This window comes from Trametes versicolor (assembly GCF_000271585.1).
Source record: "Trametes versicolor FP-101664 SS1 unplaced genomic scaffold TRAVEscaffold_11, whole genome shotgun sequence".
In the NCBI taxonomy this organism is placed as follows: domain Eukaryota; kingdom Fungi; phylum Basidiomycota; class Agaricomycetes; order Polyporales; family Polyporaceae; genus Trametes; species Trametes versicolor.
Window position 1 is genome coordinate 519,410 of NW_007360331.1, and position 13,002 is coordinate 532,411.

At 57.8% G+C, this 13,002-nt stretch overlaps 6 protein-coding genes across 6 annotated transcripts; 4 read left to right on the top strand and 2 right to left on the bottom strand.

The window, feature by feature from the left end:
• Positions 1-336: 336 nt before the first annotated feature.
• Positions 337-1,200, top strand: TRAVEDRAFT_51700 (uncharacterized protein; the record flags this gene model as incomplete). The annotated part of the gene is made up of 5 exons (XM_008044527.1): positions 337-495; positions 557-618; positions 676-955; positions 1,020-1,098; positions 1,160-1,200. 5 exons carry the CDS (start codon positions 337-339, stop codon positions 1,198-1,200), a joined length of 621 nt encoding a protein of 206 aa, XP_008042718.1.
• A 617-nt stretch (positions 1,201-1,817) lies between these two features.
• Positions 1,818-3,146, bottom strand: TRAVEDRAFT_74290 (uncharacterized protein; the record flags this gene model as incomplete). Its single annotated transcript, XM_008044759.1, has 1 exon — positions 1,818-3,146. One exon carries the CDS (start codon positions 3,144-3,146, stop codon positions 1,818-1,820), a length of 1,329 nt encoding a protein of 442 aa, XP_008042950.1.
• A 913-nt stretch (positions 3,147-4,059) lies between these two features.
• Positions 4,060-6,362, bottom strand: TRAVEDRAFT_74291 (acyl-CoA dehydrogenase domain-containing protein). The gene is made up of 14 exons (XM_008044760.1): positions 6,229-6,362; positions 6,143-6,165; positions 5,820-5,869; positions 5,749-5,773; positions 5,653-5,695; positions 5,473-5,596; positions 5,312-5,421; positions 5,231-5,256; positions 5,060-5,178; positions 4,943-5,009; positions 4,552-4,887; positions 4,360-4,493; positions 4,251-4,311; positions 4,060-4,193 (listed from the first exon to the last, which is right to left on the bottom strand). Exons 1-14 carry the CDS (start codon positions 6,314-6,316, stop codon positions 4,134-4,136), a joined length of 1,266 nt encoding a protein of 421 aa, XP_008042951.1. The 5' UTR covers positions 6,317-6,362; the 3' UTR covers positions 4,060-4,133.
• A 299-nt stretch (positions 6,363-6,661) lies between these two features.
• TRAVEDRAFT_51703 (uncharacterized protein) lies at positions 6,662-8,388 on the top strand (the record flags this gene model as incomplete). Its single annotated transcript, XM_008044528.1, has 8 exons — positions 6,662-6,763; positions 6,920-6,994; positions 7,051-7,263; positions 7,325-7,369; positions 7,421-7,534; positions 7,588-7,604; positions 7,664-7,952; positions 8,005-8,388. The coding sequence occupies 8 exons, from the start codon at positions 6,662-6,664 to the stop codon at positions 8,386-8,388; spliced, it is 1,239 nt and encodes a 412-aa protein (XP_008042719.1).
• A 359-nt stretch (positions 8,389-8,747) lies between these two features.
• Positions 8,748-9,398, top strand: TRAVEDRAFT_51704 (uncharacterized protein; the record flags this gene model as incomplete). Its single annotated transcript, XM_008044529.1, has 2 exons — positions 8,748-9,053; positions 9,120-9,398. 2 exons carry the CDS (start codon positions 8,748-8,750, stop codon positions 9,396-9,398), a joined length of 585 nt encoding a protein of 194 aa, XP_008042720.1.
• Positions 9,399-10,234: 836 nt separating this feature from the next.
• Positions 10,235-12,220, top strand: TRAVEDRAFT_51705 (uncharacterized protein; the record flags this gene model as incomplete). Its single annotated transcript, XM_008044530.1, has 2 exons — positions 10,235-11,280; positions 11,338-12,220. The coding sequence occupies 2 exons, from the start codon at positions 10,235-10,237 to the stop codon at positions 12,218-12,220; spliced, it is 1,929 nt and encodes a 642-aa protein (XP_008042721.1).
• Between the last annotated feature and the right edge of the window lie 782 nt (positions 12,221-13,002).

Genomic DNA, 13,002 nt, shown 5'->3' on the forward strand with positions numbered 1-13,002 from the left:
CTGGATCACAATACAGTGATGCCCTAGATGTACTGGCCTCGCCATCCCGTATCGACGACTTGCAACACCTCGCAACGGGCAGCAGCCGTGGGCGGAGGCTCTGCCGTTTCTTCCGCCACTAACAACCAAAAATAGCCGGAGGACAACTATGTGAGATCCTGGTCCCACGCAAGCCGATAACAGCGGTTCGCGTAGCCCATGAGCTACACTATGCGAAGGTATAAAGGGGACATAGAAATCACTGAGATCCTCAGCACTCTGCGAGTCTCACCCCTCTTTCACTTTCCTTCCAGCTCATTGCACTGCGTGCGGTCGCCTTCCTATCTCAAGTTCACCATGTTCGCCACTTCCTTCATCGTTCTCTCCGTTCTCAGCTACGCACTTGCCTTCCCGCAGCACTACCCGCGCCAGGACTTCAATGACCAGGACCTGTTCGACTCCTGCCCTGGAGGCCCTGGCTCGAGCAAATTCGAGAGCGCGGATCGTTGCACCCTTGTACGTGATGTCAATATTTACACCCAATGACTGCACGGGCTCACGATGAGCCTGATCACAGGACAGCCCCATTGCGAACCCTAGCGTCCGCAAGTTCGTTGTTGTCGGCGATCCCCAGCTCAAGTGCGTCACTCTCTACGTCCAGTCACTCGCTTGCTAACCCGAGGCAACTATTCGCAGCTGTGGCGGTGGTTCGACACCCGTCACCCTCATGGTCGGCGGCTCTACCGAGGTGTCCGAGACCACGACGGTGGACGCCAACATCGGCATCGAGGTCGGAGGGCTCAGTATCGGGGGCGGCGTCTCCGACTCGAGCACGACAAGCAGCACGCTGTCGAAGATGGTCAGCATCACGATCCCGCCGCAGCGCCAGGCGGTCTTCGTCGCCGGCCAGAACTTCAACTCCCAGAACGGCCGCGTGCAGGTGAACTTCGGCGACCGTCAGTTCGGCCACTTCATCGTACGTGGCGCTCCGTCTTCTGTGGTGGTCAACCGTGTGCTAACTGGGCTGTGATTTGTATCAGTGGTTCACCAGCACGAACATTACGCGTCTCACGCCCATCGATGGCGACGTCGAGTTTGATGTGCATGAGTCTGACTGCGGTGCGTCTCTCTGTCTTCAAGTTGTCATGTATGGCGAGCTAATAAACGGATTACAAACCAGGCACTGACCCTAGGGACCTCTCTTCCTACAACGGCCAGTAATTTGGATGATGCATGAGCTCAGCTATGCTTCCCCGATAAACTTATGACTTTCACGATGTTGTAGTTTAGATGCCAATGGTCATACCGTAGTACTTATTATGCGCCGGATTCCCCCAATATTCGGATTACAACCAAGATGCTTGCATGGGCGCTACCTCATGCTGTTGTCTACGTTGGAGATTCAGAATAACACAGGAACGAAATCATCATTCTTGGGGCGAGAGTATACATCGATGCCGGGGACGAACAAAAACTACAACAAGGAAGCGCTAAACAAGTACAAGCGCCGGCGTACGGTAACCACGAGGCTAGCCGAGACAACAAACTAGCGTCCACAAACATGATATCGAGCAGATGAATCCGGGTCGCAGACAAGAGAATAAGAATTGGCATGGTGACACAATAAGGAGTCTGTCGTGCTGTGCTCAGTCTAGCCGCGCTCAGGACCGATATGAGGGCCAACGAAGATGCATGGATGACACTACTCCTTGAACCTGAAGCCCCCCTTCACACTTGCCAGTCACGCCTTCAACCAGTCCCTCGCCACTAGTGATGTCCCGGATGGCCGCCTCTACCAGTGATAGCCGTTGCGTGCTGATACCACCGGTAGAGGAGCATCATATTGTAGATGTTGCACCGTAACGCTCCGATGCCAGCGATGCCACCTCCAAAATCATTGCCATGAAGGGCGCAGCAGTGGTGGAATCGCCGCCGGAAGAACCTGGCTCGGTAGATTTCGACCACCCCTCATGGGGACTAGCCACGAGAGTGGAAGGCGTCAATGGTGGGTCCTCATAGTGTTCTATTCTCGAGCCTGAGGGTGCATCCGCCGCTGACAACCCTGGTGACCCAACTTCGCAGAATGCATCGCCCGCCATCTTTGTGGGCGATCCAACGCTGGGCGAGGGCGTGGGGTAGAGCGAATCTCCGCCACCATGTCTCAAAGTTCCCGCCAGAAGTTCGATGACCGCTTGCGATGCGGGAGAGCAGCGGCCCAACGTCTCGTGCGCGAAGCTTATCGGACTCGGCGCGTGAGCTGAGTTCTCGTCGGCGACTAGAAGGCGATTGATGAAAGCAGTCCACTCTTCAGCAGCAACAAATTCTTCCTGCTGCGCATTCGCGGGCAAGATGGCCCAGGCCTGCACTGCGCCACCAGACGAATCGCCAGCGCAGAAGTCCACGGAGGAAGCGTCGGCGCCTGAGAGCGCCTGTCCGGTGGAATAATGCGATCCATTGGACAAGTCCATGACCTGAGCAGCGGACCAGCTCATACCGTTGTCCGCCGACTGCATCCCGGGCTGTGTCCACTGGCAGAAGTCGCGTCCAGACTCGATAGCGTCGAGGAGGTCGGTGCCCAGCATTGGCGAGTTAGCCTGGGTAACAGGAGTGGACCAGGAGAGCGAGCGGTCGCAATAGCGGGCAGGGGAGACCATGGAGTCGGGGAAAGGTGCGCACACATTCTGGCTAATCGGCCACGGGGAGTGTGGCGTGTCTGATAAACCAGCGACATGTGGCATAGCCGAGTCGACGTGGCCAGAAGACTGGGAGGGAGGAAGCTGCCACCTCGTGGTATAGTCCTGGAAGCCCGGCAAGGGGACCCCTGCGTCGTAGGAGGTCGTGTCCGCCGCAGGGTAGGCGGAAGGGGTTGTTGAAGAGTGGTCTGAGTGAGCACGCCACATGGGTTCCGCTCGGGGAACCCCCACCCCAGGGTCGTCCGCGACCGTTCGCGCCTCCGCCGCCACCGCTGAGCCGTTGGCCTCGACCAAAACCCACTGGTCTTCAACCGGGTTTTCTCTGAGCCTCTGCGCATCTTCGCGGATCGCCACCGCGCGCGCGTCGTACTCGCCACGCTCTGCTCGGGATAGGGCGCGCCACAGTGCGGACGCGTAGCGGAAGCGATCTTTGCTGGCGAGTCGCCGCCAAACGGGGCCGGACAACTCCTTCATAAACAGGTTCCACCCACTGAACCTGATGAGGCCTCTCTAACCGCGTTGAGCACTTTTGTTAGGCTTCTCGGTACGGATGGCATTCTTGCCAGATTTCTTTGCGCGGGGGGCACCTTTGGTGTGTTTAGCCATGGAGTAGTGCGTTCAGTGGGGGTGTGCGAGAAGGAGGATGAGGAAGCGTTGCGATCGCAAACGTGGCGGCTCTGTGGATTGAAGGGCGGGTGAGTTGTGTGCGGCCGCCACAGAAAACGATGCGTTATCTCCAAAGCCAGAGCGTCTCAGCGTCGTACTCTGTGATCGTCTGGAAGTCCTACGCATCCCCCGAGAGGCAAGAGGAGCACACTCACGAGCCGAGTCCCACGCACCACCGCTCGAAGTCCACCAATGACCGCTACATTAGGCCTAACGGGGCCAGCCCTGTGTGCGGATAAATCACAGAATGGACGAGCGGCCGCAGAATACGTTATGCGAGCGGGGCGCGGCAGGGCCGCACGCGTGCCAACCTGCCATAGCAGGACACGGTGACTCCGAGCGCGAGATGCGCGGAAGGGATTCGGCGCTGTGTGAACCTGGCTGCGCGTTCGGAGCTTGGCTTAGGGAGCTAGGCCTAAATACGCAGGCATGGACTGCTGCGAGAAGCGCGGGGCTGTGAGTGCACCGACTCGTGGCACTGTGGGGGCATGAGATTCTGAAGAGAACATGACTGCACCCACTCACCGCGGCATCATGCTAGGACCCCAAACCCGTGGTTCCTGGGCTTCCTAGAGCCCAGCGTGCAGTGATATGTGGTATATGTCAAAATCATCGCGCTGTGTGGGATAAGTGAGCAGTCAAACCGGTCCCGACGACTCAGCCGTCCTAGCTTCGCATGCGCTTTGATTCGAGACTTGAAGCGGGCGAGGAACCGTGAAAACGACAGAGAAAGTCATTGTGAGGAAATGATTACTGTACATCATTCCGCGGAAGGTGTAGCGAGTCATTCCACCGCTAGTTCGCGAAAGCCTGGATGCCCGTGATCGCCTTGCCCAAAATGAGCGTATGAATATCCTATCCATCCCATGGCTCGGTCAGCATCAGATGGATCTCGAGGCGGCGCGCACTTACGTAGGTGCCCTCGTACGTGTTGACGACTTGCAGGTTTGCCACATGGCGCCCGACGTGGTACCTGAGCCTCATCAGCATGCTTTCCTCGGCCCGGAAAGAGAGTGCTCACTCGTCTGAGCATGCGTTGCCGCCGAGAATGTCCAGAACCCTACGCGCGTGCTCGAGGGCCTTACCGCAGTTGTTGCGCTTTATGAGGCTGATCATCTCGGGCGCGACCTTGCCCTCGTCCTTCAGCCTGCCGACCTACACAGCACGCTCAACACCCTTCTCCCCGTCACATCACCGCGGGGCATGAACACACCTGCAAACACGCGAGCAGCCCGAGCGTGACCTCCGTCTGCGCATCCACGAGCTTCTTCTGCACGAGCTGGAACGACGCGAGCGGGCGCTTGAACTGCTGGCGCTCGAGCGCGTACTCGCGCGTGCGGTGCACGCAGTCCTCGAGCGCGCCCATCGTGCCCCACGCGATCCCGAACCGCGCGTTGTTCAGGCAGCCGAAGGGTGCGCCGAGGCCCTGCCCATGCGGGAGTAGGGCGTCGTGCGAGACTTGTACGTTGTCCATGAAGATCGAGCCTGTGAGCGAGCACCGCAGCGCGAGCTTGTGCTTGATCGCCGGCGCGCTCAGGCCTTTGGCTCCCTGTGCGTGAGGAGACTCAGTGAGCGTAATGTGGGGAGACGGGAGGTAAATTTACCTTCTCGAGGATGAAGCCGCGGACTTTGTCGTCCCACTTGCACCGCGCCCAGATGATGAAGACGTCGCTAGGTGAAGGTAAGCCAAGGATGTGATGCAAACACGAGCGCGAACTTACGCAACGGGCGCGTTCGATATCCACGTCTTGGATCCGTTGATGACGAACCCACCGTCGACTTCGGTCGCTGTCGTCTCCATTCCTGCGGGGTCCGATCCATGGTTGGGCTCGGTGAGGCCCTACAGCAGCCTCAGTATCGGTGTCAGTACGTATCATGAAATGAATACGTACGAAGCACCCAATCAACTTCCCCTTTGCTACTCGAAGATTGAATACATATTGATAGCTAGAACAGGGCCGAGGGAGACGTACCAAGCAACGGCAAATACTTGTCCTTCTGTGCCTGCGTCCCATATGCGTATATGGGATGCATAACAAGAGATGACTGGACGGACATCGTAGACCGATACCCAGAGTCGACCCTGTCCGAAATTGAGCACCCTCGTCGAATTCTAATAAAGATACACACTAACCTCTCCACCTCGCGAGCAATGAGACCGTAGGCTACGCTGCTGACGCCGGCGCAGTCGTAACCCTGGATAGTCGGACCGAGCAGTCCAAGCTCGCCCATCGCAGGAAGTATATCATGGTTGAATTCTAGTTGAAAAACGTTCAGGAATATAAGTTAACGGCTGTTGACTGTCATGCCGTACCTTCTGTCCGCTGAGCCTCGAGCACGCGAGGTAGTAGGTTTTCCTAATGACACGTGATTAAGGTGACCGGAATGCCAGTGTTGAAGGGATTCTTGCCTGACAGAACGCGCGTGCGGTATCTCTGAAGTGGATGAGCATATAGTGCAGTACTGTAACGTGTTACATACCGTATTGCAACCTCTTCGTCGGTGAGTAGACCTTCGGCGTTCAGCGGATCCTGGAGGACTATGAACACGCGATTCTTGTGACAGCTGTTCTCAGATCGATAGGCCCGGGAAAAATTTGATCACAGACAGCGGTTCCAGGGGGCGACGCGGGGAGGACGCGGATGTACACGCCTAAGTGCGCATACCTCCTCGCGATGCTCGCGACGTGCTAGCCGCCTCATGCAATGCGTCGCCGCCGCATCTGGACGTGAATGCCTCTGTGTCTGTTTTTCCACGGGGGGCTATCGATTTGAGAACAACTGGAATATGACATGGTCATATACCTCCCAGTTAAACTTCCCATATCCTTCGTAGCACAACCACCGCAGTTAGACTTCTTCCGCTTGCTAGGAGTTCAAATGTTACTCACCTGAAGCCAACCGCCTGCCTGTAAATTGAGATGCAACTTGGCACGTCCGTTTCAAGCTTGATAGTCTGATGGCCTTCGTGCTCAACATTGTTCAGGCGTTCAGGAGGCGTAGAGTAGGATGTGGGGGAGGTCAAGAGTTTAGTCTGGGGCAAGTCTGGGGTAGTCGCCAAGACGCGCCCGGAACATATCCGCCGAGTAGCCGATGGGCGTCTACACCTCCCGGTAGTGCACGGGCCGGCGTCGCGAGCCCGTTCCCCCGCGGGCGCGCCGCGCGGACCGCGCGTTAAACTCAGCGGCAGCAGCAGAGCGCCTAGCCCTGCCAGGTATTTCGACTTCTTAAATGTTTGGAGAACTCTGGGTGAGAACTCTGTCTCGACCACGATGTCGGGTGCTGCGGTAGTCGCCTCTGTACCTCGTACCTCTCTCAATGACCATGGATAGCCTAGGCACCAGCCCCCAGCTCACCGCGGAGTTTGTCAAGTTCCTTGATGCTCAGCTGCAAGATTGCAGGGACCAGTTGCAGCGACTGAATGAGGTGAGACTCGCTGCTGGCATGCTGGTGACGAGAGCCAGGCGTTATGAATGCAGTAATATGCATGATTCCTAAGATACGCCATTGAGCACTCATTCCGGGTCGGGCACAACGTGTACCGTGCTATGCAGCTCACCGCGATAATAATTTAACTTTCAGGAGAATGTTTCCCTCAAGCAAAACCTTGACAGCGCACCGCAACGCAGCGGCACCTCTGGCCCTACGGATGATCAGGTCGGTCATTTCCCTTCAATCAATCACGATCTTCGTACCAACGTCGCGGTGGGAAGGCAGTTTCCGGCTTGAAGGCCGAGATAACGTCGTTGAAAGACGAGCTGGCCGCCTTACAATGCACCGCCGAGGTCCATCGTAAGGACGCAGTGATATGGCGCGAACGCTATGAGAAAGCCAAAACTTCGATCACTGCTGAGAACCTTGGGGACCTTCAGAGGAGGGCTGCGGTAGAGAAGGTCATGAAGGTCATGAAGGAAGATTTGGTGCCGGTAAGTTCATCAATCAAAATTCGAAAGCACGAAGACGTATATTGACGTACATCATTCATAGAAAACCATCACTGGACTGGATACTGCGCCGTCGACCCCCGAAAACGTATGTGGATTTCCCGCTTTCTTTGTTCACATACTTGAACGTGTAGAATAGTTTTTAGAGTTTAGTGCCTTCATGTCGAAGCTCTCGGGCTCCGCTGTAGCGGACACGCATGCGACGGAGTCCCGCGTAGTCTTCGACAAGCCCAAGTTACAGATCCTACCCAAGGTATGGGACTTCCGATCTTATGCGCTGCGGGTACGCGTTGACATTCCGATTAGGCTGCTATCGCCGCAAGGTGCGCATTCCGTATCCTTTCAAGAAGACATCATAGTACTCACCGTCGCTTGTGTTTAGTGACGGCGGCTTCGCGTTCTTCGGCGGGCTTCTGCAGTGGTGTGACCCGCCCTCGCAGAACGCGCTCCTCATCTGCCCCACGCGCCATTACACCCCACACTCCGGCCCCGCTGACTCGACGAGCTCTCATACCAGTTGGTCCCCGGCGACTGAGTGGGCGTCTCTGGCCAGCCAGCGGCGCGAGATCTTCGACACGGACGGGGGTCAACTCATGTACGCAGGGACCTTCCTCGTACACGCCGGGCCCAAGGTCCTGCGGCTGCAAGACCTGCCCCAGCCCGTCAACGAGGTACGCCCCCTCGCCCGTCCTCTACACCCCGCGCAGCTGATCGCGCGCGCAGGCGCTCCTCCGCGAGCTCGCCTGCCGCACCTTCGACCCCGCATCCAAGTCCCAGAAAACCAAGGCGCGCGCGTACCTGCACGCGCTCGCGGAGCTGTACACGGAGGGCGCGATCGCCGTGCAGGTGCTCGGGCTGCAGCGCGTCGGGTTCAACGAGAAGTTCTTTGGGGTCCTGCGCAAGGCGTACGGGAAGCGCAGCAAGGGGCGCGCGCGCTCGGAGACGCAGCGCTCGGTGAGCCCACTTGATGCCCATTTGTTTGATGAATTCGTGGGGGAGGACACGGCGTCATCGGCGTTGCGGAAGCGCGCGAGGGAGGAGGAGGAGGAGGCGGGGCCGTCAAAGGTGCGGAGGGTGGACGACCTGCTGAACGATGGGTGGTTTTGAAGTCGAGGGCTGGGATGGGTCAGTGGTCTTTGCGGCGTTGTGTGCATGCGCTGACGTTTGGGAGAGCAGGAGCCCGGCGACGCATCTGAATGTACAGTCAAATGTATATGTATCTCTTGTGACTGCCCGCCTTGCGTCATATCGCTTGAGCTCGACGGCTATCTCTTCACGGCAGGCTCTGGCTAGTCTCGCGCCCCGCACAGGGAGGTATCCATATAGGGAGCAGGGCGCCTCGCGGAGCCCAATCCCAGCGGGAGGTATATATGCGAGGTGCGGCGCCTTTTCCCTCCTCACACTCGACCATCGCCACCTCCCTCCGTTTAGCCACCACAACCCGACCACCCAACCACCCATCCGCCATGACCACTACCACCACGACCCCCTCGCCCATCCCCCTCGCCCCCGCTACATCTATCGACATGGCCGCTCTGAGCCCAGCTGATACCGCCGTGGTTATGCCCTGCCACCGGCCCATCCACGACAACGACAGCAGCACTTGTCAATCATTCAACTGTCTAGGGCGTGGCCCCGAGGACCTGACACACGACGACCCGACGACTCCGCTCTTCGAACGCCTCGACGTGCTGGATGAACTGGAGAACACTCCTGCGATTGAGAAGGAGCGGCGCGAGGTCAGGAACCGGCTGATTGTAATGGTGGCCTGGGTACGTCCCTTCGCGACCCTCTCGTGGGCTGTTCCGGGCGCGATTCTGACGGCGCATGCATTATAGTGTGCGGGGCCTGAATACTGGGAGGGGTATTGGCGTGCAATGGGGTTTCCGTGCGCTCCGAGGCCTCCTCATGAGGGGGTGCAAAGCCTCGCGGATATGGATTATAAATATGATGAGGACGAGAACATGGACGCCGCTCCAGCGGAAGGGGCTTCGACGCTGAGCGAGGGGGAAGTCGGCTTGAATGTCCGCGCTATGGAGGTCGAACCCCTGGACGAAGAAGACTCGGCCAAAGTGGAGGCGATGCTGGAGTGCGTCGAGGGAGGGAAAGACGAGTGAAGGAAACATGTGGAGCTGGAAGATACCTTGGGGGTTGGATGTATATGCTGGGTGCTTTCAGTTCACGGACTCGAGAGGATATGGTTTCCGTTTGTATTTGTGCGAGACTCGCAGTCATGGACGTTGTATCATATTCTGACACCGATCGAGGCCACTACTTGTAATCCTATTCAGCACCCCACGACCAGAGACCTATCTAACGACCAGAGACCTATCTACATTGTACAGGCCGTATCATCCGTGGCTAAGTTCGTTCGTGTTGCTCGACGCGTCGATAATACGCGATGCGTGCATAGGCCACATGATCGTGGTGCAGCCTGGGAATTTCCGTCCGTCCAGGCTAGCCGCGCGGCAGCGAATTCTCTTTGTCTTCCCGGCCATTGTCGTCCACTCTCATGCGCCCAATGGACGCTATGATCCCTTATCAGGTAATGTGTATTCTACCTAGCGTCTCCTCGTAAAGCGACCGTTCAATTGACGAGAGTCCGAGGTGCGGTGGAAATTTGAACAGCGGTGGACAAAGTGGCGCTGGAAGATTTAGCCACACCATGCTCCGCTATTGTCGTCGTTATCCCACCTACTCACAGATGATTTCGAAAGCTCCTATCCCAGCCACAATGGCATGTCGCGGTGCGCTGAAACGGTACGCTTGGAGTAGTACAAAACACGCTCCCCAATGCCGCGAACCTAGACGCCGTAACGATCTTTCGTTCTTCCTCCAGTGCGTTCCCGTAAGGATTGAAGGCAGCAAACGACTGCACCGTGTCTTTGGCGGGGTAAGTGCCCATATATACTCATCTTCACTCATCTTCAGCACCCTACAGTTACCTTTCACCATGCCTCGGACCGCTCAAAAAAACGGCCGTAATCGGGCAGCAGCCCGTCGTTCCCCCAAGCACCAGAGCCGTGCCAAACCGCAGGATGAAGAGGAGGAGAACGCCGAGGCGACTCGTCTCGACGCCGTTCCGAAAGGGAAGCCCAAGGACACGAAGAGGAAGACCTCGGAGGCACAGCAGCGACAAGGCCCGGATAGCAAGCGGCGAGAGACTACAGCGGAGCAAGACTCGAATGCGTTGATCAGCTCGTTCCAGGTCGCTCAGGGATCTACATCTCCTCCCGCTCAACACGCCGGAGAAGTGTCTCCGGGTCCGTCGACACGTCCCATACAGCCAATTATGCTTGGACAATGGGCTGAAGCAACACACATCGATCCTCCAAAGGACGACCGGTCAGGCCTTTCTATCCAGCACCGCCGAGCCGTTCAGCGTAGCCTACAAACTGCTTCCCAAGCGCCGGTGCCTCGAACATCGACTTCCTCGCTATCACTGGCACTGTGCGACCCGGCGTACCCCCAGCAGTCCAAGCCATCCGGTAGTATCCCAGAGCAGGCGGCGCCAACTTGGTCGGCTTCGAAATCCCCCGGAGACATCACGCCACCGTTCCCGACCTCGACCAACCAGCTCGAAACGACGCACGAAGGTTCCCTGCTGAGAGGCCCACAGCCCAACCCTTTCCTATCGCAGCCTGTGGCAAGGACGCACCCATCGCCGTCGCGGCGAGCTCCTGAGCAGATGGAACACATGATGGAGAGGCAGCGCATGCTGCGCCAGCGGCACGTCGACAGGGACGACCCGCGACTCCGGCAGCCGCAGTTCGACACGGGACCTATCCCGTTCTTGGGGTCGCCTACTCAAAGCATTGCAAGCAGCAGCGGCGGCTTGACTCAGGCTGGCAGGTTCGTAGCGGTTCCAATGGGGACAGGTCTGTACAGAGAGAATAAGCCGACTCCGTCTTGGGTTCTTCAGCAAAGGGCAAGCCTTGCTTCACTAAGCCCCGTCCCAAGGCCAGGGTACCTGTCTCCGCGGATCGCGGGCTCTGAGAAGTAAGATTTGTTCGCCACTATATCTCCTCCTTCCCGCTAACTTTGCATATGCGGTAGTCGGCGCTCAGGCATAGGGAGTGCGGTGCGCCTCGTGCAGACGGACACGAATAGCCAGCAGTTCAGATCGGGCGAGACGTTGTGGCCTGGAGAACCTCCGGCCTCCATGGCGCAGCCATTCAACCAAGCACAATACTCTTCAGGCGACGGGTCAGGATGGGTGAACGAGCTACGCCGTCGCGAAGCTGCCGCGCGAGAGATTCAATGGGACTGCACGCCAGTCGCAAGCACTTCTGCTTCCGTAGAAACTACGAGCGCGGACACGCCGAGTGGTGAAAGCGGTGACGGATCTGTGCAAGAGTGGACTCAGCGGGCCAGGACCCCAATCGCGAACACGGGGCACGCGGACTATTTTGAGCACTTCATGAATGCGCTGATCGAGTATGAGCAGACAAGCGGGAAAACAGTTTCGCCCGGAGGACTTCAGTACTCGGGCACCATGGAGCAGCCACCGCCCCAAACATCGTACTTCGCGCAGGACGTGGGTTCATCGCAGAGCGACATGGGCACTCACAGCGACTCTGCAAAAGAGACGCAATGGGCTGAGACGCCAGGCGCAAGCTTCGCTCCCGCCCTCGCAGGCTCAAACAACCTGGCACTGGACGCCCACATGCCGACACCGTCGTGCTTGATACTGGAACCATCGTCTTCGTCCTTGGACCCAAGCCAGAGCTTGGGCACTGACATCACACTTGCCTCGGTCCAAGAAGCATTCGCGCGCAGAAGGGCGTGGAAGCCGGAAGCGGACATGTTCGCGGGCCACTGCTGGCTAGGATTTGTGGGGGAGGATGGGTTCATCCGCTCGTTCGACCCCCCACGGCCTTGCGACGGCACGTGCGAGAGTCATCGTATCCTGAAGCAGGGGCTGGGGGAATACCGTTGATCTGCTGTCGCATGCGCTTTCGAGCTGTTGATGATCCGCCGCTGTCGTTTTAAAATTGTCGGTGATTTGCTCTCGCTGTCGTCGCTTTCAAGCAGAAGTCGTGGATGTGGGGAGGTGCTCACTGGCTTGATGCACCTACCCTAGACGCGATTGTATAGAACGTTGAATACATATATATTATTATACACCAGAACCGACGCTCCTGGCAGCCGGCGCAGCGTCGGATCAGGACGCTTAACAGACGGTGCGTGTAGTACGCCGTTCAATGGGCAAGAAACCATTCACACTCAAGCACCTACTAAGGGATCCCAAGTGCCGCGCGTCCCTGCTCGAGTTTGTGGACGCTTCCGGCCGGTTCGCCCAGTATCAGCCCATCAAGTCCACCAGGATCTCACATAGCTGTCCTCCGGCATTTTTGGTTGTAGTGGCGGATAAAACGGCAGAGCCTCCACCCACGGTTGTTGCCCGTTATGAGGTGCTGCAGGTCGTCAATACTGGAAGCGAGGCCAGTTCATCCAGGGCGATCACTGTATTATGATCCAGTGAACGCCAGTCTGAGTACCAAGTCGAACCCTGCAGGCCTAGAGGAATACAACGAGCTGTGCCCAGACGCGAGGCGGTGTGATACGGCATGACCTGTTGGCAATTTGAGATGTGCTACAAATTGAGGGTGCTCGACGATGTGCGGAGATAGTCGCCTGCCCTGTGTGTGGATGGTTTGGGCGCGTGGCTTAGATCACGTAGGTAATGCTCCAGCAGCTGGCGAGACGGGTACGGTGTCA